Below are 27,369 nucleotides of genomic sequence, written 5' to 3' on the forward strand. Positions count from 1 at the left end.
AAGTCTTTCTTAGCAGCTCAGCTTGTGGAAAGCTAAGTGTGAATTGGACCAGACACAGAAAGGCAGGCCAATGAGTAAGCTAGAAGCTGGGACATCCCTTTAGAGCAGCGGTTCTCAACCTATGGGTGACAACCTCTGGGGACTAAACAACCTTTCACAGGGGTCACCTAAGACCAGAGGAAAACATATTTACATCATGATATTAGTAAACTGTTATGAAGTAGCAATGAAAACAATTTTAAGGTCACAGCATTTAGAAGGTTGAGAACAACTGCTCTAAGGTTAAGTAGAGTTTTAGCCCCAGGAGATTCTCCAAACCTAGAAAGGAAAGGCTCTTACATTTTCATTTAAAGGGACACAGCTCTCAACAGCTAACCATTAGAATCTAGTTCTGCCTCAGCCATCATGTCACTATGGCCACACCCACAGCCAGCAATCCCAGCCATCAGGGTAGGCTCCTAGGGATTAGAAAAGCAGCACTTCATCACTCCACAAAGTAGTTTAGATAGCACAGATTTCTGTCACTTTATTGTGCTGGCTTTGGGTTTCCCAAGAGCTGCATGCATTAGTGACAAAGTTGACCACCTGACTAAGACCAGCCATTGAGCAGGAACTTCAAAAAAAAGCTGCAGATAGGAGTAACACACTTTCAACTCTAGGGCGGTCCAGGCCAAGAGCAGGGAGAACTGCCTAATGCTAACCATCTTCAGGATCAGGGTTCTACTTCATTTTATGTGTGTGTAGTAGCCTGTGGTGGCTGCCTGCTGTCCCCATTGTAAACCTGCTTTTAGAAAAGAGGCCCAGCTTGAAAGCTAAAATCCTGTGGTGCAGCTGAGGCTGCCAGTCTTCTGGCCCCTTTCCTGGAGCTGGAGATAACTAAAGAGAAAAGATAGATGGAAAGAAAAGGCTGTCACCATCTATCTGTTCCTGGCCCTGTTACTATTAACAGCCTAAAACTCATGGTGCCAGGGTTTACCCTGTACCCAAACATTTTAGCGAGCCCATCTGCCTGTCTACCTATATCCCTCAACCTGTGATAGGCACAACAGAAAGCCTGTGGGGAAAAGCTTGCAGGCATGGTTCTGTCCTACTAACCTGAAGGACCTAAGCCCAGGACGATCCTGAGGATAATGCCCTAGGATCTGAGCCATGTTCCCATGGCTGAATCTCACTATGGTCATCTGTAACTGGGCTCATTTTTGGCATGTTTGAGACAGGCCACTAGTTCCAAGTCTGCACACCTGAGGAGGTCAACTATAAAGGATTAAGGCCTAAACATAAGAACTGAAGTGAAGCCAAGGCAGGAGGGGGACATGTAACCTGTCCTGGGATAGCGGTAGGAGGCCATTTCCAGAGGCAGGGAGGGGGCAGACAGGGAATATTATGGACAAGGAGGTAGGAAGTGATGGTAGGTAGGACTGAAGCACCAGGGAGCCTCCTCTGGCTCAGCACCAAGCTTCCCCAGGCTCTCCCCAATACTGAAAAGCTGCATCCTGAAGGTCTGGTGCCTAACTAGGAGATGGGCATTGTAGTTTGACAGGCACAAAACTGCTAAAGGTGACAGCAGAGCAGCCAGTCCAAAATCTCACCATAGTGATCATCCTTATACTCCTCAGGAAAGTCCCAACATAAAACTGAAACATCTGAGGAGGGTCCAAAGTTTCCAAACAAACTCTGGTGGCCTTGGGGGAAAGCAGAGACACAGCACAGGTTTGTCTTCTGGCTAGCTGCCATCAGCCTGATCTACATGATTATAGGAAGAGTGGGCTGCCTATTTGCAGGGCCAGAGGAAGCATTAGGAGACATAAAGCCTTCTGACAGAAGAGTGGTTGGAGGCCCTAACAGGCTCTAACCCACCCCACAATGTGCCAGCCCACACCCAGTGGCTGTAAACCTGAAAACAGTCTTAGAGCTGCCTATGTCTGTAAACAAAGCCCCAACTGAATGGAGGCAGGGGAGGGTAGAAAGATGCCTGGAGCCACTGGTCTACCCCTGACATACACGCCAGTGGGAAAGCCTTCCCTGGTTAAGGGAAGGTGGCAGGCAAGTTTTAAGTATGTTTTGTTCTCTCACAGAAGAAACAAACCCAAGAGATAGTCTACAAGGCCCACAAAGCTTCACATCCTTAAGGCATCCCTTAGTGGGTTTGGCGGCATTTCAGGGAATACAGGGTCCAGCTGCCCAGAGCCCCTCTAGGCAGAGTGTAGGGGAATGACAAATTTGCAGCCGAAAGGTGAGTGGTAGTTGATGCCAACCTCCTGGAAGACTTGCTGGGGAATGCCAATGTCACACAAATAGACTCGGCCTGCATGCTCCCCGAGTGGTAGAGGCAGGCCCAGTGCCAGGGACCATTTGGCATCAATGCCCTGTTCAACTTCATGCACAGGAGGGTCTATGCTGAGCACTGGTGCCCGGTTCTGGTTGGCCCAGGCCACAGCTGCCTTGTACCAGGGCTGATCCCGCAGGAAGGCATTCTCAGGACAATCCAGGCAGTTGATAACCAGGTCCACAGGGCTAGCAGGGAGATCTGCAGATAGAAAGAATGCATCTGAAAATTCCTGGAGCAGACAGCAGGTCAGACCAGGGTGGGTGGTCCCAGGAATACCTACTTGGTTTTCTAGACAGTACCACTCTAATGCCTCTTCCAAAGGCCAGCTTTCTCAAGAGCGTAAGGCTCTCAACTCCTCTGCCTTGCAGATAGGGTTTTATATCCGACTAACCCTCTCAGGATGCTCTAAGGGTCCAGCAGAAACAGCAGCTGGCAACAGGCATTTCTACTCAAAAGCTGGCCTGTACATCCTACTCTAGCCAGCCTATAATTCTCTGGGAATTCCTTATGTGAATGGGTCCTTTCCCCTACTCAGCCCAAACTTAGGGATAGGAGGAAACAATCTCTGTTCTCCCAGAACCTAAAGGGCTTCCCTAGTAGCCAGTGAGATGATTCAATACTTCAAAAAGGCATTTGCTGTCAAGCCAGATGACCTGAGTTTGATCCCCAAGATACACAAGGTAGGAGAGAACTGCCTTCTCTAAATTCTCCTTAGACCTCCAAGCACATGCCATAACATATGAACACCCACACAAACAAGTACAGTGTAATAGCAATGGGTTTTTTTGTCTTTTTAGGAAAAAAAAGACTCCACTGCTCTACCAAACTATAATACTCTGTAAGGGTAAGAACAGGAAGTCTCAACACTAATCTAAGATTAATCTAAAACATTTAACCTGATAAGAGCAGCAATGGGACTAAACAGCAGGGTCATTATCCCCAGGCCAGCTTCCTAAAGCAGCTACCATAGAAAGTTTTAAGATAGCTAGAGAAAGGACTGGCAGAAACAAGGCAGAGGTGGTTTGAATGCGCTTGGCTCAAGGCAAGTGGCACTAATAGAAGGTGTGGCCTTGTTGGAGGAAGTGAGTCACAGTGGGAGTGGGCTTTGAGGTCCTAGGTTTAAGCTTCACCCAGGGTGGAGAGAAGCTCTTCCTGGCTGCCAGCAGAAGACAAGTCTCCTTCTGCTGCCTTTGGACCAAGATACAGAACTCTCAGTTCCTTCTTCAGCACCAAGTCTGCCTGGATGCTGCCATGCTTCCTGTGGTGAAACTGTAAGCCATCCCCAACTAAATGTTTACCTTGGTCATGGTGTCTTTTCACAGCAATGAGACCCTAAGACAATAGCACTGCGTGAGACTGTAATCCATTCCCAGCACTCGATCTATAGTTAATGATATTGCTCAATCAGAGACTTGTAGCTTCTCTACTTAAAACACATTCGTATAAAGTTCCAGTGGACCATGAATCAATCGCTCAAGTGTGTGCACAGAGAAGCCTGTGTGTGGTTCTGGTCTAGTCCTCCTGACTTGCCTTTCCCTCTTGGATCATCCATCTGTGCTCTAACCCCATTCTCACTTAAGTCCCACTATGGTCACAAGTTGATCCTACATCAGCACTGTGCTTCCTAAGGATCCTAGCCTCCACACTGCAGAGTCTCCCTGGTCCTAGAATGAACTTGGAGCTTTCTCCTCCTCTTGGCTTTAGTTGTACCTCCTATCCCCCCCTGACCACTCCTTGGCCTCAGAAACAAAAGAACCAAGATCCCAATATTCCCTGCCTGGGCAGCACTGATTCCAACCCCTGAACACTCAAAAGACATCTAACCTGAGAGGTTCTTTCTCTGCCAAGTCCCACTGAGGCCAAAACATTAAAAGTTTTTCCTCATCCTTTCTCTTTCAGATCTATTTTCATGTTATGTGTATGTATAAATGTGTACCACATGTTAAAGGCCAGAAGACAATGTCAGATACCCTGAACTGGAGCTACATATGGTTTTGAGCTGCCATGAAGGTGCTGGGAATTGAATCCAGGATCTTAGCAAGTAGAACAATTGCTTTTAATCATTGAGCCATCTCTCCAGCCCTTGTCTTTGCATTTTTCTAATTTTATTGGGTTGCCCAGGATGGGTCTTCAAGCTGAGAATCTCTCTGCCTAGCCCCTGGAGCTGCTCAGTAGGGCCATTCCTATTTCTTCCCTTGCTTCTCTCTAGTGAGCTGACTCTCTAACTTCACACTGATTCCGAAGCTATGCACTTTCCATCGCTCCCTCTAGTACAGCTACTGCCTCGGCTATCTGCTACCTCTAATTCTCATAAGAGAGTCTCAGAACCTTTCTGTAACCCAGTCTCCCACTCAAAGTCAAGAGTGCTTATCTAGCAGCTGAGCTAGGTTAGAAACAGGGTTGAGTCTATGGGTTTGCGACTAGCCTAGTACACAGAATGAGTTCCAGACCAACTATGGATATACGGTGAGATTCTATCTACAAAGAATTATCCTAGTAGAAAATCTCTGTTCTGCCATCAATGACTCTCCATTCCACCTAGAGTGTGGCATGGAAAGTGTGACCTCCAATCCCTCCATGACCCAACTTCCAGCATGCTCTGTCTTTCCTGCTATATTTTACTCCCTAACATTTAATATTATCTGATCTGATATTACTTGTATGTTCATCTCTTTTAGCTACATTGTGAATCACATTTGAGACAGGGTCTCACTATATAGCCGTGGAACTTGATATGTAGACCAGGATGGCCTTGAGCTCAACCTGTCTCTGCTTCCCAAGAACTATGATTAAACCCATGCACCACCACACCCGGCTGGAAAAAGGTTTGAAAAAAAATCATTTCCACATTTATTCCCAAAACTTGGAATAGTGCCAGTCCCATAGATATTTATGAGACAGTGGGTATTGAATCTCTCTGAGTGGCAGGAAAAGGGTAGGGCATGGGGGTTTTCTTCCAAGTAATTTAAAGATGCCCTTGGAAGCAGACACACACACACACACACACACACACACACACAATTTCCCCCACACAGATTCTCACTATGTAATCCCAGCTGGTCTTAAATTTACGAACCTCCTGTCCCCATCTCCTAAAACAGATTTTAAGTGCAGGTCATCACCATATTGAGCTAATGAAGAAAACTCTCCCCATGAAATGCCTTTCTACTTGGCACCACCAGGTGGCACCACATGTCTGTCATGCTACCAAGGAAGTAGGAAGCTTTGACCCTTATTGAGAGCCACTTTCTTTGTAAACCTAGGTCCTTACACATAAAGTATTCTACCCTTGAGCTACACTTCAATGCAGGTGCTCACCTCTTAGGCTAGACACTTGCTGACCTTGGGTCTTGCTGAAGAGAGACAGTTCATTGGTAATAGACTCGAGCATCTTGACAAAGTTGGGCAGGAAGAGGATGACTTGCACATCATGGTTGGCTAGGTGCCTCCCACAACTGATACCCTGAGCCCCCTTCACGTGGGGCCCGCACAAGAGAGCTACTGTAGGCCTCTGGTGGACATTCTTAGGATTCAACCTAGAACACAAAAGTGGAGAAGCAGTTACTGGACAGACTGGGCCAATCCCTGAGTCCCTATCACAGAAACAAGTACTTGTTCTGTGGGCACCTTACTCTTCATTGCTGACCAAGTTCTGAGCCCCAGAAAAAAAAACAAGCCCACTATAAGTCCACCAGGCCTGTAATGTGGCACTCACTGCTTGTTCTTCCCACTACTTCACCCATAACCAGATACATAGAAACCTTTGTCCAAACTATGTTCTGACCCAAAACTATCCTCATGTGAAGTCCAAGCCTCTGTGTGGTGCAACTCCATGTGCCCCATCTCTGAACCCCAGGCCCCATGGTTAGGTGGCTCCAGCACAGCCAAGTTCCTCCTCCTTTCCTACAGCTGTAAGGCTCTATCTGCCCATGCTCAAACTATGTCCTCTGGCCTAACAGCCCTTCGCTTTTTTTCCTGTTATATTTTTATTGATTATTTGGGAATTTCACATTACACACCTCAAAATCACAGTTACTTCCCAGTCCTCTAAGGTCTGTCCACCACCCCTATAACTCCCCTCCAAAAAAAGAAAGAAAAAAACACTCACACACACAAGTCCAATAGTTCAATTTGTACTGCCCATGTACTCATTGGAGCATAGTCACACTCCAAATGGTCATCCCCTTAAAGAAAAGCAGGTCCTTCCCCACCTGTAGCCCCACCAGAAGCATTCAGTAGTCGAGAGCTACACTTCTGTATCCTTTATCACAATTTTTAAGAGTTCTCTTCAATGGTTTCCTGTCTATGTGGTTACATTTTGGGCATGGGGTGGAGGTTGTCACTAAAGCCTTCTATGTCCCTCTTTCTCAACTGTGGGTCTGCAGTCAGCAATGCCACTGCAAAAATAGCTCCCTTGCCCTGTACAGTCAGCAGGAGCATGGATCATGGACTTTCACAAGGTTTCTGGCAACAGCATGAGCCACGGACTTCAGCATGGTCTCCAGTGGTAGTACTGACCAAGGACACCAGCATAGCCCAAGGATACTAATATGGTTTCCAGAAGCAGCCTGGTTCATAGACAGTCACAGGTGGCAGCACAGGCCACAAACATCCGCATAGCTCTGGTGGTTAACACACAGCCTTCTCTCACACCTGTCACTACTGTAGAGTCTCTAGTTTGGCCTCTCTCCATCACACATGCACCTCTGCTCCTCCACCTTTCCCTCCTCTCCATATCTGTTAGTTGTAGTGGCATCGGAAACAGCAGGGTGTCTGTCACACAGTATTATTTTCTTGCCCAAACAGCTTTACATGCAAATATTCATTGCAATAAGTTGTCAGTCTAGTTCAAGGCCTCTGGTCTCTGATGAACCATAAATACTGAACTATCGCCAGAACTCGGCTAGTATATCCTGCTACTGCTCAGAGTCAGAGTGATCTTGCAGCTAGCAGGGCATCTCAGAATAGGCTCTGGGTGTGTTTCAGGCTGCTGCACACCTACCTCCCTGCCCTCTTGGCTTTCCAGAGGCTCACTAGGCTCTACCTTTACACCCATAGCCCTCAGGCAGCATCCTATGTCCCCACCCATCTGTTCATCAGGCAGGGCAAGCTGAGGGCCAGTTGGCAGACCTAGAACCTGCTCCACTCAGCAATGTCTGGCTCTGTAGGACCAGCTCCTCCACATGCCCCAGAAGCCTGCAGATGGAGTAGATGCTGGGTGGACCAGCCCAGAGTCCAGAACTGGGCCTGGACAGCAAGCAAACCATGGGCAAGTCGGGCATCCACTGAGCACACAGCCCTTCACTTTTCAAATTCTGAGCTCCAGATTAAGGCTCTTACCTCTCACTTGTGAGTCATGCTAATTTTCTCTTTTTCTCAACTCCTACTGTCCTTGATTGTTGTGCCACTAATCTGATGAGAGCAATGCTGTGGAAAACTCGTTCCTTCCTAGGGAGTTGTGTAAATGAACGCATCAAATGTGATTCCTAACAACAGAAATCCTCAACTGAGATTTTTAGGCAACAGGGCAGAACCTGCCTTGGATAAAAGTCTTCCTGCTAGAAAAAGCTAAGAACCAATGCTAAGGAGGTTTAGATCAGCCCTAGAGAGGCCCACAAGGTAGAGACGAGGTGAACTGTAAGATGTAGGGTGGACCAATGCCAATCATCACCACTCACAGAGGAAGATTTTTGTCAAGAGAAAAAGGAATTTCAGGATTTTCCTTCCCAAATATACTTGGGAAAACTTAGCACCATCTTCTACATAGACACCAGGCTAGTCTTTACCCCATTACCTCAGCTTCTAGAGCAGCGGTTCTCAACCTGGATGTTAAGCCCCCTTGGATCGAACAACCCTCCACAGGATTCATTTATCAGATATTTACATTGATTTATAACAAAATTACAGTTATGAAGTAGCAGCGAAAATAATTCTATGGTCGAGGGTCATCACAACATGAAAACTGTATTAAAGGGTTGCAGCGTTAGGAAGGTTGAGAACCACTGTTACTTCTTCCTTTACATACATGCTGTGGAGTCCTGGCATCTGACTTGGGGGTCTGCTTCCCCGGGCCCTTCCTGACCCCAACATAAGCCCTCTCCAGCATGAAAGCAGACAGGTGTCTTAGCACCCACAGCACCCTGCAGAGTGAAGGTCTTGGCACCATTACACCAGCAGTGTTACCTGGGTGGTCCTTCAAGCTCCAAGCCACAGCTTGCTCCTCTTAAATCAGGGGTCTGTAATATTTCCCTTCAATGTGAAGCTCTGAGGAGCACATAAAACTTAGTTGTGAAAATGGCACTTGACACGCACATTGAGCACAGACAGAAAACAGTGTGTCTGACTTCCAAGGATTAGGAACTGCTACAAAGAGCTCAGACTAAGAAAAACAGACACGGCTTGGTGGTGGTGGCACACGCCTTTAATCCAAGCACTTTGGAGGCAGATCTTTGTGAGCTCAGGGCAAGTCAAGTCTACAGAGTGAGACAAGTTTCAGTGATGAGACAGGCTGGCTCGATGACGGGCTTCAAACTGACAGTTCAGGAGACTAGGCCTAAAAACCCGGGCTTCAAGCAGCTAGTTAGAAACTGCAACAAGGACAATGGGTCAGCAGTTTCCAGGCAGCCCCTACAGCCCGGTAATGTTCTAGAGATGGAGTAAGAGAAAGGCCACCTACCCCAGAATCCCTAACTGTGCTTTAAATCAGGCCTGTAAGCCCACTTAGTTATCTCTCTCTCTTAGTAATGAGGAGCACCCAACATGCTGGACTTTTGCAGAACAAAGCACTCTTTGTATTTACATACTGTTTAAGTCTGGGCTGTCATTCTTTGTCGAATCATGGACCCTTACACCAGGAAAGCCAGGGCTACACAGAGAAACCCTGTCTAAATAAATAAATAAATAATAATTTTTTCCCAAAACCAACCAACTAACCAACCACAGAAAAATCATAAATGGACTAGGCACAGTAATGAACACCTGTAGCCAAGTACCTGCAAGCCTTGGAGTCTGAGGCAAGAGAATTGAGAATTCCAGGACAGCCAGGGCTACAGAGTAAACCTGTCTTAAAAAAAAAGGAAAGGGCTGGAAAGATGGTTCAGCAGTTAAGAGTACTGACTGCTCTTGAGTTCAAATCCAAGCAACCACATGGTGGCTCACAACCATCCATAATGAGATCTGATGCCCTCTTCTGGAGTGTCTGAAGACAGCTACAGTGTACTTAGATATAATAAATAAATAAATCTAAAAGAAAAACAAAAAACCAAAACAAATTAAAAAAAAAAAAAAAAGGCAAAGGTCCGCCAGTCGGAGAGGCAGGCTGGCGAAGAATACACTGCTGAGAGCATGCATTACCTCTGCCCCACGCCGTTTCTAGAAAGTCACTTAATGGCTTCAAAACCCTTCTCCCCAGTGAATTCATTCCAAGACAATCCAGGTGGCTATTCCTGGGGTAGGATGTGCAGCACGCTGTCCCTCCTTGGGGAGTTCCCTTCCCTTTCTACACAAGAGTATTGGGCATAGGAAAGAACAGGCCCCAGCAAAGCACAAAGAGGGACAAATACGCATAACTCTACAAAGCAAGGAGTTGGGGCCAGAGTGAAATCTATCCTTTCTGGATCAAACTTGTTTTTGATTAGATTGCTTTAGAACCAGGAGACACTGTCCAGTCAACCACGGTCAGAGAATTTCTAGACCCTTTTCTCTGCTTCCTTCACCATGACAGCCTTCCCAGGCATGAGCGGTGTGGTGTTGTCTCTGGAGTGCTCAAAGTCAAACAGAAGGTCTAGGACACATCCTCTGGTAAGACCAAGCTCTGCTGCTAACGATGGCCTTTGGGCAGGCAGAAACCACCTCTTTCACTGGGCTGTCAGGGTGTCCCTAACTGTCCTCAGCGATGGCGTTCAAGACTGATGTGTTTTCTAATGAAAGCCCAGATCTCTGCAAGGCTTCTCAAAGCCAGATCTGACAATCAGCAAGGATCTCAAAAGTCCAGACAGCTGCAGTCCTGGAAGTAAGGACTTCTAGGAGATTGGTAAGACAAAGGGCAAAGAAAGAAAGTTGGCAGCATAAGAGGCTCCTAAGGGGCAGCAGTGACCACCTGGCAGCAGCTCCTATGTGCATGAGAGGTGTGTAGACTGACCAAGCAGGGCACTGCCAGTCTAGAGACACTCACCTGTTGGGTCCTCCAAGGAGAGTGAGTGCCATCTGACTGGCACACACCCCAGTCATTTCAAGTCTCCGCTCTAAGGTCAGCCCATGCTTCTCAGCCACAGACAACAGTTTTTTATGTAGCTCATAGGAAACACTTGGGACCACCAGGCCAGAGTCTGTGGTAAAAAAGAGGCAAGGCACAAGGGAAAATTATTATAAGAAATCAGGTCCAAAATGTGGGCATTCTACACAGATTCCACAAATGCCGACTTTTCATGTAGCCCAAGCATAAATTTATTATGTAGCCAAAGATGAACTTGAACTCCAAATCCTCCTGTTTCTACCTTCTAAGTGCTGGAATTACAAATAAGTACACACATGCCCAGTTTATTCAGTACTGAGAACTGAACCCAGAATTTTGTATATGCTCAGCAAAAACTATATCAAATGAGCTTTATTCTAGGCCAAATGCCAACTTTCTTTCTTTCTTTTTTTTTTTTAAGATTTATTTATTTATTATATGTAAGTACACTGTAGCTGTCTTCAGACACTCCAGAAGAGGGCTTCAGATCTCATTATGGATGGTTGTGAGCCACCATGTAGTTGCTGAGATTTGAACTCAGGACCTCTGGAAGAGCAGTCAGCACTCTTAATTGCTGAGCCATCTTTCCAGCCCCCAAATGTCAACTTTTAAAGAATAAACCTTTCCTGGGAGGTTGGAGTACATCTTTAATTTCAGCATTCTGAAGTCAGAGATAGTCCGATCTCTGTGAATTTGAGGTAAGCCTAGTCTGCAGAGGACAGCCAGGGTTGTGTAGAGACCGAGCAAGCCTCCTGATCCAGCCTCCTCCCTGAGGTTGAGGCTTGAGAATACATGACGACCTATATTACTTGTTCTAGATCAGCAGTTCTCACCCCGTGGGTCATGACCCAGAGCACAGAGAAGGGTAGAGGGGAATGGGGTGGTGGTGGCAAATGTACTTGTACAGAGGTGGCCTAAGACCACCAGAAAACAAGATATTACACTGCAATTCATAGCAGTGGCGAACGTACAGTTATGATGTAGGAATGAAATTTATTTTATGGCTGGGGTCACCATAGCACAAGAAACTGTATTAAGGACTGGCAGCACTAGGGAGGTTGAGAGCCACTGCTCTAAAGCAAGGAGGAACATGGTTCTCCCTCCTTAGCAATCCAGCTTAGGTCACTATAGCATCCATCACAATCAAACAATCTACTTTCCTAAAATGGGAAAAGTCAACCTTGGACTTCTTCATAAACAGGCTGCTCCTCTTTTCCAAGAATCAGAGCAGATACTAACTAGTCCCCTGACCCTTTAAACACTGCTATTCTCATCATTGTTTTGGTAGGAAGTCCCACTCATTTGCTCTCTACATCCTATTTCTCTATCCCAGTTAGTTCTTCCTCTTAGTTTAAGAAATTCAGCCAGTGCTGCTGGAGAGATGGCTCAGCGTTAAGAGTACTGACTGTTCTTCCAAATGTCCTGAGTTCAAATCCCAGCAACCAACCACATGGTGGCTCACGGCCATGCGTAATGAGATCTGAAGCCCTCTTCTGGAGTGTCTGAAGACAGCTACAGTGTACTCATATAAATAAAATAAATAAATCTAAAAAGAAAGAAAGAAAGAAAGAAAGAAAGAAAGAAAGAAAGAAAGAAAGAAAGAAAGAAAGAAAGAAAGAAAGAAAGGAAGGAAGGAAGGAAGGAAGGAAGGAAGGAAGGAAGGAAGGAAGGAAGGAAGGAAGGAAGAAATTCAGCCAGCAACTTGTTCTCTCAAATAACATGTAATTCCCCCCCTATGCTTACTACCCAACCTTCTGGCCCTCAAGAAGGACCACAGCGAAACAACTGTCAAGTTACTTAAAAGAACGTTTTTTTTCATTCACCAGAAACAAAATTCTAAGAGTTCTGTAGTTCATGTGGCATACATTACATCCATCGGCATCTGCAGACCAGCAACATCTTAGAGGTCAGGGAACCAAGCAAAGACCACCACCGAAGTAAACACTTGTGATCCGAAGCCCTTTCCTTAATAACGAAGGTCTTGCTCTCCCAAAATAACAATGTCATCTTACAAATGCAATGGCCCAGAAGAGCAGACCTACTGCCAAGAAGACCTTTTAGCTTCCCTGTCTGAGGAAACAAATAAGGGCACTGGGCTTGAAGAGATGGCTACTCTTTCAGAAGATCCAGACTGGAATCCCAACACCCACATGGCAGCTCACAATCATCCATAATTCCAGTTCCAAGGGATCTGACACTCTTTCTGGCTTCTGTGGGCATTCATATATGTGGTAGTTATACGTTCAGGCAAAACACCCGTACATATTTTAAAAACACAACAAAAAAACTGGCTCTATCTAGAAAGTCATCAGAGGATTACACACTATCTGTGACTGGCATTTTGGATTCCAAATCCTTAACTCCTTCAAGTAGGGTGGTGATCCTTTTATATCAACAGCCATGATTCACTGAGCTTGCCAGCTTGCTGCATCTCTGTCACTAACGCAGTCTCACCAATTGGTCAAATGTATAGACACAAACCTCACCCTATTTATGATCTTGTCTAAAAACATTAGTTTTCTTGTGGACTCATAATCATCCACTGCTCCAGCATTCTATTTAGAAAAACCTGCCTGCCTACTGGTCATTTCTAGAGAAATTTCTTTTACTCCTATTATGAATCTAGTCTTGGATGTATAGATTGCCCAAACCAGGCACAAGGAGGATATTTGCTGTGGGTTTAAGCAAATGGAATCAAGTGAAAAGCCCAATTCTATGGCATTTAGACCTGTGTCTTCTCAAGTAAGGCAGAATAATACAATTTAATGTAAGGAAGACATAATGAAAAATGCCTAACATTTGTCAAAATAAATGTTAGCTGAGTGTTTCTGCCTGCCTGGCTCCCATTTTTGTTATGGGCAAAGGTGACAAACAGTGCCATTAAAAACAAGTCTCTCTTTCTACCCTCTTTTAAAATGTAAGTTAGTAGTGTCCCAGGTGCCAAGGCTAAATAAAGGTGCAGCCTGACCTTACATGTTAAGAGCTTATTAAAACAGCCATTTTTAATGGCCTGCTTTAGACAGGCACATATTATCAGAACTAATTAGGAAGCCCTGAGAGCAGTGGAAAGGCTGGCTGAGTTTTCAAGAGTCCTAAGCTATTCCATCCAACCAGTTGCACAGCTATGTACCTCAAAACCTCTTTACCTGCAAAGTCATGCAAAGGAGAGCTTCCTCTCTGTCCACATCCCTTCACCTAGTCACCTGAACAAGTACGGCTGGTTTAAAACGGGCAGCCTGCTACTCTATAAATCAAACTTCCCAAGCCTAGCTTTTACTCTGGGAACAAGTAGATTCGTTTTCATCCAGCTCTCCCCTCACAGTCCTAGAGACTATGAATGAAGCTCTGGAGATAAGGGGAAACAAGCAGTCTCCATGTTAGCTAGGTGCCACTCTAGCTGGGAACAGAGTCTCCTACCATCTCCCCCTGGTCTGTGATGATGGCTGGCATAATTTGGTAGCCTAGAGTGAGGTGGGCTAGAATACTCTCTGCCTCCAGTCCTATGCTGGGGACCTTTCTGGAGCCTGCTCTGTTTGCTTCTCCAAGAGGAACACACAAGAATCACAAAATGTTCCTTTAAAACATTTATAAATAAAGTTCAAGAAGCTAGACAGGCTTATCAGAAACAGGCAAGAGGAATAAAATAAGCTCTAAAGGAAAGGAAGCAAGAACATAGTGTGTATACTGCAAACAATAACACTGGCAATCTGAACATCACAAAAGATAACAAACATTAGGCAAGGATGCTGGGGCAAAGATGCCTTTAGTCCTAGCATTCAGGAGGCAAAGACAGGCAGATCCCTGTGAACTCAAGGTCAGCTAGGGCTACAAAGCAAGTTCCAGGCCAGCTGGGGCTACAGAGCGAGACCCTGCCTCAAAAACAAAAACAAAAACAAAAACAAAAACAAAAAACCCAGCCAAACGATCAAGAAACCAGCCAACCAAAAAAAGATAACAAACATTATAGAAATTGGTCTAGACTTTAGGAAGCAAAAGGAACTCGACAAGTAACTATATACGGGCAAAGGTGAACTAAAAGCACAGCTATAAAAACACTGAGTTGAGCATGTTGGTGGATGACCCTGTCCTAGCACTCAGAAAGCAGAGGTAGGCATATCTGAGTTCCAGGCCAGCCTGGCCTCTGTAATGAGAAACTGCCCAAAGTAAAAACAAAAAGCATTACTGGAGGAGTGGGGCACAATGGCTCAGAGTAAAAGGCACTTGCTGCAAAAGCCAGATGATCAAGAGTTCAATCCCTGAAACCCACATAAAAGCTGATGGGCAGGACGCCACAGGCTGTCCTCTGACTACCATGCTCACCATGGCGAGCACTGCACACCCCCCCAGGCTCTACCACATTAAAGGTGTGCACCACCACACTTTGTCCAAATAATAATAATTTAAAACTAAGTGCTGGAGGCCAGGCATGGTGGTCTATGTCTATAAAGCAGCTTCAGGAGGCTGAAGCAGGATGACAGCCAATTCTTGGCAAAAGGAGGATACACAGTGAAATCCAGTCTCAAAAAGCCAAATAACAAAAAATGTCTCCCTAAAACTTGAAAATAAACAACATTTTAGAAACAGTTGCAAAGCTTTGTATATATGTGATGTATTGTAGGTAATCTTTTTGTCTCAATTTAGAATTTCCTGAGAGCAATCCTGTAGTCTGTTGTATAGAGTAATGGGTATCTCACAGAATATATGCACTTGGGGAGGAAGTGCAATGCTTAGGTGCAGCTAAATGCTAAAGGACTCAGAAACGTGCTGCGTACACACTTAAACAAAAGTGCCAGATGGTAACTGAGATGCCTTGAATGAAGGATGTATGGTTGAATGAAGAATGTATGTTATTTACTACACTATTTTAGTGGTTTTCTAGAATATTTAAATAGTTTCAATATGGAGTTTGCACTGCTACACATACACAAACCACACACAGTTCAAAAAAAAAAAAAAAAAACACATCATTAAATGTTTGCAAAGTAACAAAGCACCAAGCCAGGGACAGGCTAAGGAGTTGAGTGAGAAAAAAACCCATCAGGCCCTATTTCCAGAGTTTCAGAATCTGAACAGAAAAAATACATGTGCAGGAATCAACAAGAAGGTCTACTATCCTGAACTGTGTCGTGTGAGCATGATGTCCAGTATGGACTTCAAACAGCTCTGTAAAGATGCTCATTATTCCATGTCAGCTGGGCCTTAAAAGGCAGGCCAGTCTGTAGTCTCAAGAGAGGAGGGGCTCCAAATGCAGAGGAGTCAGACAAAACTCCAGACCAGATGGGCAACGTACATGCAATTAAGGCATTGCTCTCTGCCCCCAAAGGCTGGCTTAACACAAACTGTTTTATCAAAGAGATGAAGGCAGAAAAAAAAAAAAAAAGTGAGAACAGAAAGGCCCAACAGTGATTCCAAGGGTTATCTCGGGGGTTTATGAGGTAGCATGAGAAACTAAAAGGTCATGAAAAAATTCAAGGGAAACTTGAAAGAAGAAAAGTTTGGAGGGGCTAGAGAGATGGCTCAGTGGTTTAAAAATACTGGCTGCTCTTCCAAAAGACCAGGGTTGAATACCCAGCACCCACATTATAGCTCACAACTGTCTGTTAGCTCCAGTTCCCAATGATCTGACACCCTGACACAAATACATCAATGCACTTGAAGTAACAATAAATAAAAATTTTTAAAAAAAGAAGAAGAAACAAGTTTGGAGCTATTTGACACCCTTACACAAATACATCAATGTAAAGCATTGTGAAGTAACAATAAAAATGAAGAAGAGGAAGAGGAGGAGGAGGAGGAGGAGGAGGAGGAGGAGGAGGAGGAGGAGGAGGAGGAGGAGGAGGAGGAGGAGGACGACGACGACGACGACGACGACGACGACGACGACGACGACGATTTGGATTCCAGAATGAATACTCTGAGTAAAGGAGATGTTCTCCTGGGGCAGCTACAGAGGACAGCAGCACGTCCTGCTATTACATTTAGAAAAGGGAAGGTTGAGCTCTCTGCAGAAGGGAAGGCAGAAGGATGACTCCAAAGTGTCATCATGCAGAATATCTGAAAATGACTAGTCCAATGAAATAACTGAATGACAAGGAGTCAGGGTGTGGTTGAGCAAGAACAATCTGGCTTTGATAATACCATTAAGGAAAATAGATTAATGAAGGTAATAAAAAAGTAATAAAGATATTACCTTTAAGTCTAAAATCAAACTTTTTACACTCTGGATAAGCAATCATGGTACTGCAACTTAACTTGCAAGAATATACATGTATTAGCAATGTAATCGCACTGGCTTGAGATCAGCCCAGTAATCAAACTGGGGATAACAGGCTAAAATACAGTAGGTTCCAGTTGCTCCAGCCCATAATTTGAGTTCAGACTTCCCAGAGGAACCAATAAGCACAAACAAGCTCTTAATGCCAGTGACAACACCAAAACAAGTCTTCCAAGTTTATTAACTTTTGTAGTCTGGTAATGAAGGATCTGCTAGAACCTGAAGTCCCCCCAATCAATCAAGTGGCTATCAAGGCAGTCTGCCTGCAGAGACCTGACATCAGAGACGAGGCTCTGCCCTTCTCTGCTCATGAGGAATGAAAACCTTGGTACTGGAGCACAGGTTGATCAGTGCATGTGTTCTAGTCAAAACACATTGAATTCAAATCCTGTTGTCTCCTGCAAGGTCATCCCTTGGAAAGTGCTCTCTAGCACTTGTTCTAACCTGTGATGGGAAGGTGATGAGAGGTTCAAGGGGAGACTAGGAATTCACCGAGTGGGTGGGGTCAGTGGTCTAAGAGGGCATGTGATGGAAAACACTGAAGTGGGCACTTAGTTAGGAGACTTACTAGGAGAGAAACCGTTTCCTCAGGACATTAACAGCTGCTGAGAGAGGCCTCCACATTCTTCAGGGTAAGCATCTTTAGCAGCCTCTTCAAAATCCCAAACTTCTTCTAGAATTCTTCCTGAGCATATACAATCATGCATAACAGATTTCTTTGATAATTGGTTTGTTTGAGACAAGTTTTCACTCTGTAGCTCAGGCTGGCCTTGAATATACTATGAAGCTTAAGCTGGCCTGGAACCTAAGGCAGTTTCCTCCTCAGACTCCCAAGTCCTGGGACTACCTACCTATTCTTGAGATAAATATATTATTAGTCTTAGAAATCCTAGAAGGTTCTTGAAAGATTTTGGTAACAAAAGGAAAATGCCCAGAACTCAGAGGCAGAATGAAATGCCAACTATGGAAGACAACTGCCAGATAGAAGCGATGACTCAAACCTGTCCTTGAGAAGAGGAGACATCCCATCAAGACTCACAAGACTCAGCTTGCCAGGGTGAAAAGAAACACAAGACAGCAGAAACAAACCAACTCTGGCCAGAGGTCAAAGAAGAGCCTTAAGGTCAGGAGAGATGAGTCTGAGCTAAAATCAGAAAGCTTAACTCAAATTTAAGACTGGATCCTTTGCAAGACAATAAACAGTGTGCTTTTTGCTACTTTCTTCATCTCAGCGCAGAGTAGAGGTAGAGAAGAATCCTTCAGTAAAATTGACAGGATAGTTGCCAAGAGTCAATACCTGTAGCACTAATGCCCAATGGCCCCACCTGTCCTTTTAGAAGAGGGCATAAATTGTGGAGGTTAGTAAAGTCTCCCCATCAAAGTGGAGAGATGGTTTAGCAGTTAAGAGCAGTAAGAGCTAATCTTACAGTAGACTGGAGCTGGGTTTCCAGTACCCATGTCAGGCAGCTCACAACTGTCTGTAGCTCTAACACCAGGGGAGGCAATTCCCTCATGGCCTTTGAGGACATGTGCCCTCAAATGCACATATTCACATGTACATGCATGCATAAAGACACACAAACACACACAAGTCATTCTTGACCAAGTCCCCTAGCTTCAGTAAAACAGTGATGACAAAGGCAAGAACTCCACAGTACAATCTCAGAGATGCCATGAACATCTTACGACCTAAGTCCTTGGAGTACTTTGAATGGTATTTGGACACAGCAAATACTCAATGTGCACTAGCTGTGCATTTGTTTGTTTGTTTATTTTTTGGATTTTGGTTTTTTTGAGACAGGGTTTCTCTGTGTAGCCCTGGCTGTCCTGGAACTCATTCTGTAGACCAGGCTGGCCTCGAACTCAGAAATCTGCCTGCCTCTGCCTCCCAGAGTGCTGGGATTACAGGCGTGCACCACCATCGCCCAGCCAAGGAGACTGGTTGGTTTTTTGTTTTGTTTTTTCTAGCTATGGATTATAATGCTACTGCACCAGGTGCCACCACCCATTTCAGCCACAGCTAAGCACTGAACCCATTTCTATATTTGGATATTAACATATTTGGCTGTCCAGAACTCTAAGGATCCTGAGGTGACTGAGTAGATATCTAGTACCTAGTGTATGGCACTTGGTATATTTTGTAGATGCTGATGCTTTGAAATAATCTTGTGGGAAAACTCTGCTAATTAAGGTCAAAATCCACCAGGACCTGATAACCTCTGGGCTCAGTGCAATGTGGGAAACTCCCTCCCTTAGCTGTTTTTCTCCTTCTCTGACCTTATCTAGGGAATTCTAAGACCCCATACTTACCTCTACATGAGGAATGTCATGCAGCCTCAATTAGTTTACGGGATCAATTTCCTTTCTCTTGACAAAAGCTGTTCAGCCATCTGAAATGCATCACCATGGTAATGAGGCATTCCAGGTACCCTAAGCCCCAGCCAATGACATTTGCCCATGTTGTCGGTCCCTACCCTCAGTCCCCCAAAACTTTATAAGCTTTTAATTACCCTAAATAAAGTTGATCTGCCTACTGACTGCAAGTCCCAGTATGGTTTGTTTACTGTACACAGTCACAGGGCTTCTAAACCTCCTATTCCAATTACCCTTGTGGAGTGTATCAGCCGACGATCCACAAAAACAGGGAGACTGACATAATTTTACTGAGGCAGCCTTTGCAACTACATTTAAACTTTACTGAGTAACTACTTCGAAATTGGAATTGTGCAGGTTGCTTTTCAGTCTACATTATTTGACAATGATCTGATCACCCCACTCTACAGAGAAGGGCACAGGCTTAATAGCTTCCTATTGGCCTTAGAACTCAAAATCCTTATTACTGAAACTCACAACTACCCTCTCGGCTCTCTATCCTTCAGAGTGGAATGTCTACCATTTTCTTTCTCTGGGCTCAACTGCAAAGCATTACAGAAGAAAAGAGGGGTGGGGGATTCAAATCACAAAACCATATATAGCTCTCTGCAGTCAAGCAACCTAAGCACAGCTAGGCTCCTATAGCCACTCTTCTTTTACTACAGATCCAGTCCCTCTCAGTCCTCTGGCTTATTCAACGGTTTAACTGTGTTCAATTATCATACTGTATCAAAATCTCCTGTCATATCTTTCTCATCTTTGTATGTACACTTGATGGCCCAAAATCCTGATATATTAGTTTTATCTTGAATGTCAAACTGATCCTGCTTCAGTGTTTTCTGTTCCTCTCATTCTGTGTTAAGTTTTACCATTAGTCCAGTAAGATTGGGATCATATACTACTCTGATTTAAACTCCTTCAGTTGGGCTGGTGAGAGATAGGATATAGGGTAAAGGCGCTTGCTACCAAGACTGATGCCATGGATCCACACAGTGGAAGAAAAGAACTGTCCTCTCACCTAACATGTGCACTATAGCATGTATGCAAAATACATACACATTTGTGCACACACATGCATGTGTAAGAAATTATTTTTAATTAAAATGACATCCTTCAATTGTTCTCTGTGCCCTGGTCCAAAGCTTTTATTGCCTTCTAGTCACCCAACAAACTCTACCCTGAACCAAACCCCCCAAGCATTCTGCTTACTAGAGTCACCAGTACCTGCATCGTTACCAATAAACATCTTCTCAGCCTAGAAAAGCCTGCCCAAGAGCTTCTGTTCTGCTCCTTACTAAAGCTCACAACTCCACCTGAAGCTTGCTTGCCTTTCAATGCCTAGCATCTTACAATCCACACCCTCCTTATGCTCTAAGCATTCAGGATATCTTTCCATCTCCTATGACTCCCCACTCCTATCCCATGCTGAGGATTGAGCCAAGGGCCTTAAGCGTGCAAATCAAGCTCTTGGCTGCTAAGCTATACCCTAGCTATATGCTTTTGTTGTTGTTCCTTTGTTTTTTTGAGACAGGGTTTCTCCGTGTACACCTCCCTAGTTGTCCTGGAACTTGCTCTGTGGACCAGGCTGGCTTCAAATCAGGGATCTGCCTGCCTCCTCCTCCCGAGTGCTGGGATTAAAGGTGTGACACACCATGCCTGGCTCCTACTACATTAAGAGCAGGTTACAAATTATAAGCACAGCAGTTTCTTCTGGTGTTTGTGTGCTTTGTGTGTTCTCTGTGTGTGTGTGTGGGGGGGTGTCTTCCCCCCTCCTCTCCTGGCAGAGAATACTGTTAAGGGGGCGGGGGTATTCCAATTACCAAATACCTGCTTATGTGCTATTGAAACTACTTTGCATAAATATGCAGGACAGCAGCAGCAAGCTGTTAGAATTCTAAAACCCAAGCTACCACCAAATAGGTAGTCAGCATGTTACTTCTCTTCCACTATAGGTATTTGCAAAAATGAAAGAATCCAGTATTCAAAACATGAATGCTACAAGGCTACACTTGAGGGTTCTCCAGGCTAATCCTATAAATTGCTGATCAGACACTCTACTACTGAGACAGCACTTTTTAGAGACTGCAGTCTGTTTTCCATTCATCAGATTTCGCTTCTTATAACTAGTCTTCCCTTAACTTGTTCACATACACAAGAGAAAATGGTTTATCATGTAGATTATTTCTCCAAATATCCGGGACAGATGGTTTATTCTGATGCTAACATTTGGAACTGAAGAATGTCCAGCTCTTCGCTGTGTGAATACTGCTCAGTGAAAGCCTGCTTGAAGACTGTGCTTTGAAGCTGGAGAAGAAATTATGATTTTACCTGTCGCAGAAGGTGCTTAGTGAGACAACTGTTGCTCTATTTCTAGCATGAAAAAGGGAATTAATTTCTAAAAACTGCTGTTAGGGAAAACAGAGAAAAACAGGTGGCAAAAGGCTGCCGGGCTTCCTGTGCCCTTACTGTCGTGCACCAGGAGAATGGACCACACAAGGGCTATTCCTGAGTTCTTAGTCAAGACCTAGCACACACGGCATATGGTTCCTTAGAAAATAATTTCATGAGGATTGAACTTTCTATTCCTGTCATTAAAAGATATATGAAAACAAAGCTGGAGAGGTGCAGTATCTGATGGGAAAAATGAGTGCCTGTTTGGTCTCTTCAGGAAATGTCTTCTTGGGTTCTTAAGGCTCTGAAATGGTCTCCTTACCCTCACTGTGGACTCTTACCTTTGTAGTCACTAACTACAAGGCAGAACATAGTCTTCCCAAGCTTAGGCCTTCCTTTGTTCTACATAATTCCAGGAAACCACATACCTCATAATCCACCCCTCAACCTTCCCCCTGCCCTCCTCCCCTACACTCTGCAGCACCACAGGGAAGACAGCGCGGGAGCCACAGGAAGAACAGCAGCTGGTAGGTCAAGGGGTGTGCCTAGTAGGTAACTAAGTTTGAAAAGCCTGGGGGCTGGAGAGATGGCTCAGAGGTTAAGAGCACTGACTGCTCTTCCGGAGGTTCTAAGTTCAATTCCCAGCAACTACATGGTGGCTCACAACCATCTGTAATGAGATCAGATGCCCTCTTCGGGCCCTCTTCTGGTGTGTCTGAAGACAGCTACAGTGTACTTACATGAAATAAATAAATAAATAAACAAATAAATAAATAAATAAATAAATAAATAAATAAATACATCTTTAAAAAAAGAAAGAAAGAAAAGCCTGAAAAATCAGGTTGGGTGGTTGGTGGGGCAATCCCAGCATTTGGGAAGCATAGATGAGTGGATCTCTGAGTTTGAGGCCAACCTGATCTATATAGTGAACTCTAGGGCAGCCAGGGTTACACAAAGAAACACTGTCTCAGACAGAAAGAAAGAGAGAGAGAGAGAGAAAGAGAGAGAGAGAGAAAGAAAGAGAGAGAGAGAGAGAGAGAGAGAGAGAGAGAGAGAGAAGGCGGGAGGGAGGCTGAAATCTAAGCACAGCTACCTGTCCTTACATAAGTAGTTTAGAAACCCTGAGGAGTTAAGTCACACAGACTTAAGGAGGCTTCCTCCACAGAGGCCTGCCTACGAGGGTCTACAGTGAAGAAATGGAACAACTGCAGCCTTAGCCTGGCAGTCTGTCTATCCTTCACAGGGCGCACAAGCTGTCATCTAATAGCCAGGCAGAAAGTCCTCCAAAGGCAATTCAGGTGTCTACACATTTCTTCCTGTGAGCACTCACAAGTAAAGTTTCTGTATTCTTCAAACTAAAATGGAAACATACTCATTTTCTTTTCTATTTAGTAAACAATTATGGTTTCCCTTTGGTTCTTCAGATCACTCAACAATGATTTGTACAGCTGTATTCTAACAAATCTGGGGACTATGTGGTTTGGGGAAGGAAAGGGACTGATGAGGCAGTCTCCTATGGCTGCTTTCCATCTGTGCTTCAAGACCATAGACTTGAAGACAAGTTTGTGGTAATTTGAATGAAAATGGTCCCCATAGGCTCCTATATTTGAATGTCTAGTCACCAGGGAGTAGCACTATTTGAAAGAATTCAAGGATTCACAGGTGTAGCCTTGTTGGAGTGGGTCTGCTCCTGGGGGTGGGCTTTGAAGTTTCAGAAGCCCAGACCAGAACCAGGTGCTCAGTTCTCTCTCTCTCCATCCCTCCCTCCCTCCTCTCTTCCTTCCCCAACACCCCATCCTCCTGCTTGAGGATCAGGATGTAGCTCTCATCTACTTCTCCAGCACCACACCCAACTGCAGCCATGCTCTCTGCCAAGATGATAATGGGCTAAACTTCTGAAACTATAAGCAAGCTCCCAATTAAATGCTTTCTTTCATCAGAGTTGCCTTGACTATGGTGTCTCTTCATAGCAATAGAACAGTGACTAAGGCAAAGTTTCTGACTTTAGCTGCTCTTTCAGAGGTCTTGAGTTCAATTCCCAGCACCTATGTGGTAGCTCACAATCATCTATAACTGAGGTCTTGGGTAATCAGATAACCTCTTCTGGTATACAGACAGATGTACAGATAAAATATCCATATACATAAAATAAACAAATCTTTAAAAATAAAAATAAATAAAATTAAAATTAAAAACAGAATAGCTGAATGTGGTGCAGACTCCTCCAGTCCCAGTGCTTGGGAGGTAGAGGTAGATGGATCTCTGGGGCATTCCAGGATAGCCAGGGCTACACAGTGAAACCCCGTCAAAAACAAAACAAATCCTTAAAAATAATGAAGGTAGGGGCTGCTCTTCTAGAAGACTGAGGCTGTATTTGCAGCACCTACATGACTGCTCAAAACTGACTGTAACTCAAAACTGGAATCCGGTGCCCTCTTCTGGGCTCCAAGCACACTGCACACATATAGACATGCAAGCAAAACACCTGTACATATAAAATTAAAAAGTAAAACAATCTAAAAAGAAAATCACTAAGGCAAGAGAACTGCACTAACAAAACAGTGGCTTTTATAACTACAAAGGGACTACTTTGTTAGGACCTTTGTTAGGCTGAGACCTTAACCAGCCAAACTCTGGGGCCAAGGCAGATAAGGGCAGTAGGACAAACAAATGTAATCTCTTAATACTTCAATTTTAATACATGGATTTTACTCATCTTCAATTCTTTCTTGCATCAGTCAAAACCTAGCAAACAGAGCTACATTTCTGATGAAATATATAGTTATCAGGGAGACCAGACCAAAGAAAAGGTCAGATGAACACTACATCTGCCAGATCTAGGACACAAAGGGACAAGTATTGAAATTACCCCTCAGCCATAGCTCAGTTCTAAGTTAGCCTCAGTCCCCAACAAACAATAACACTGCATTAACAGCTAGGTCACTAATTTCTGATGCAAGATGCCCACTTCTAAACACCTGGGTTTTTCTTTTAAGCACACTCAGCATGGGCTGAGTAAAGGACTCAGCATGACTTACCTGTGCAGAACTCCTTGCTCACACTGTGTGGCACTGTGATCCTACGGTACACGATGGGCTCCGATTCCAGGATGTTTTCATCATGGCGGTACCTAGCGGGTCGTTCACTTGGGACACCCCGAGAACGGGTGCCACTTCTCCTCTCGTAAGTGTCGATCTCCTCAAACACAGCTGCCTTGTCAAAAAGGGCCAGGTTTCCCTCAAAGTCAAAATCTGTGTCTGGGATCTCCTCAATATCATCGCCAAAGCACTCATCATCTTTATTCTTCATTTGGCCATTTTTTAAACCACTTTTCTTTGGGGTTGCCTGGTTTGGGTGTCTGCTACTAGATGACCCTGGGGGGAGGAGGGAATAAAAAACAAAATCAGTGTGCCAATGTAAGATGTTAGTCATCTGAGAGAGTAGAGTCAAAGGGAAAGGCAGAGAGTATTTTTACGTCACATTAGTAGCAAAAAAGACAAGCACAAAAATGTCATGTGGAATAATCAATCTGAGAAACCACCCAAATAACTGAACATGAAAAAGGCAGTAGTCCTGAAAACCCTAATCAGTGCTTCCTTTCATAAGGGAAGAGATGACAGAAGTTTTGTTTATAAAGGTTACCAACTAATGCCCCAGGCTGGCCCTGAACTCCCAAACAGCTTGGATCACAGGTGTGCACCACCACACAAGGCAACAGAAGCTTATCACATACTATCAGGTACAAGAATGAAGCCCATGGGAAGATGCAGTTGAGCTGTTAGTCTCTGCATAACCGAGGTTCTTTCTGACCTAATTTACCCTCAGGTGAGCCCAGAGCAGGCAAGAATCCAGACAACAGACCCAGAGAGTCTGAAAGGTCCTTCTATCCTTGTTCTCTCAGAACTTCATCTCTTCTGTACAAGCATTTTCTACTATCAAAGACAAGCCAAACACAGCCAACATCAACACTGCAGCACCCAACCACCCCGTTGGTTGCTATATGTCAATCAACACTTCTTTTACTGCCAAAGAGAAAGCCCCATAGATTTCTCCAAACCAACCATTCACAGAGAACGAAGAATTATCTTTATAAATTACACCTACACATCATTTCCGTTCAGCTGCACTGCTCCCTTCTCATACTCCTTCAGTGGACCAAGAGCTTCTCATCTAGTTTTGTCATCAATATGTTATAATCTAGAAGCTGAGGAAATAGCAACCATTAAAGTATATGCTGAGCAAACATGACAGCCTGAGCTTGGATCCCTAGTACAGCTATAAAAGCTAGGTGCAAGGTGGACACACCTGTAACTGAAGGACCCTGAGAGAGTCCCAGGTTCAGTGAGAGAGAGTCTGTCTCAGAGACTAAGGAGAGGGATGAAAGCGGGCACCCAGTGTTGACCTCTAGCAGCGCGTGCACATGTGGCTGTGTACTAGCATGCACACATGCATAAAAGCACACAAATATACACAAACACAGTATACATACAGAGTTACAGAATTTAGGGATGGGTTGAAGCCCAGTTAGCGTGTTTGTCCTGCATGCACTAACCCTTGGCTTCAGTCCCTGGCACCATAAATTGTGGTCCAAGGCAGGACTCAAGGTCACCTACTGGCCTAGGTCACATGAGATCTTGTTTTAAAAAACAAAACAAAAATCAAGAGTTATATAGTCTTATATCTCCATCAGGCAAAGTGTTCACAGCACAGATTCTGGGCAGTGACAAAACAGCTGACAAATTAATCCACACTAGCGAAGCTATTTTAACATTATTCTGAAGTGTAAATATTATGCAAGTATAAGTCATGTTTTCCTAATTGCCTACGTATGGAAAATTTTTTGCTGGTTTCGGTAGTAGGGGATCTGTGATTTCTGTCTCTAAGAAAAAAACAAAACACAATGAAAATAATGAAGGGGAAAGAGTTCAGATGATAAACCCCTAAAAAGGAGAAAAATTCAGAAAATTCACTAAATTGCACTTTCATCAGTTTGTCACACTTCCCTGAGGCATGCACGCTGAGTGGCATAACCAGGTGCTAGGAACAGACTGCACCATCGATACTGACTACAGAGAATACAGTGTAGCCAGAGTGAGCACGTGCTGGGACTCCACTCTTACAAGGTTCTCAGGTGTGTGTGTGTCCAGAGGAGGACGTCAGGCGTCCTGCTCCATCCCTCTCTGGCTTACTCCGTGAGACAAAGTCTCTCACTGAGCCTGGAGCTAGGCTGGCAGCCCCAGAGATGCACAGGTTACAGGTACGGGCAGCCATGCTCAGATTTCACTTGGGTGCTGGAGATTTGAACTCAGGTCCTCATGCTTCCACACAAGTGCTTTTACACATTGAGATGCTTCCCCAGCCCAGACAGTTATAAAGTTCCACAGAGCTGTGGGGGGTGAGAGAACAGAGCTAGGCTAAGAATGGGAGAACAGGCATGAAAATACAAAGTTAAAATAACACGCCATCAGTAATATATGCAGTTAAAGGGCAGAAAGCACAGGACAAACAGTCCATCTCTTAATCAATGCCCTGGCCCAACATTAAGTCAACTCCCTATTAGGAAATAGGCACGGAACCCAATGCTTCTCTGGTGGAGGTGCTCACCCCCAGGTCCAAACAGGACAATCCACTGGGATGCAGAAGATATCACAAAACATTTTATTACTGACTTTTAAGTAAAAACTATAGGAAATCACACTTCATGAATTTACTACACTGATGTACACTGCCATCCCTATGCGGTTTCATGCCAGCAAATCATTATCATTT

At 44.5% G+C, this 27,369-nt stretch overlaps 1 protein-coding gene across 2 annotated transcripts in view; it reads right to left on the reverse strand.

The window, feature by feature from the left end:
- Positions 1-497: 497 nt before the first annotated feature.
- Edc3 (enhancer of mRNA decapping 3) overlaps positions 498-27,369 on the reverse strand; it is a 42,593-nt gene continuing 15,721 nt past the window's right edge. For both annotated transcript variants that reach the window (XM_052188219.1, XM_052188220.1), the window contains exons 4-7: positions 24,639-24,974; positions 10,503-10,656; positions 5,648-5,865; positions 498-2,527 (exon numbers count right to left, since the gene is read on the reverse strand). In XM_052188219.1, the coding sequence (XP_052044179.1) occupies positions 2,193-2,527; positions 5,648-5,865; positions 10,503-10,656; positions 24,639-24,974 (1,043 nt within the window). In that variant the 3' untranslated portion in view covers positions 498-2,192. The remainder of the gene's footprint in view (positions 2,528-5,647; positions 5,866-10,502; positions 10,657-24,638; positions 24,975-27,369) is intronic.

This window comes from Apodemus sylvaticus, chromosome 7 (genome assembly GCF_947179515.1).
Source record: "Apodemus sylvaticus chromosome 7, mApoSyl1.1, whole genome shotgun sequence".
Lineage (NCBI taxonomy): Eukaryota > Metazoa > Chordata > Mammalia > Rodentia > Muridae > Apodemus > Apodemus sylvaticus.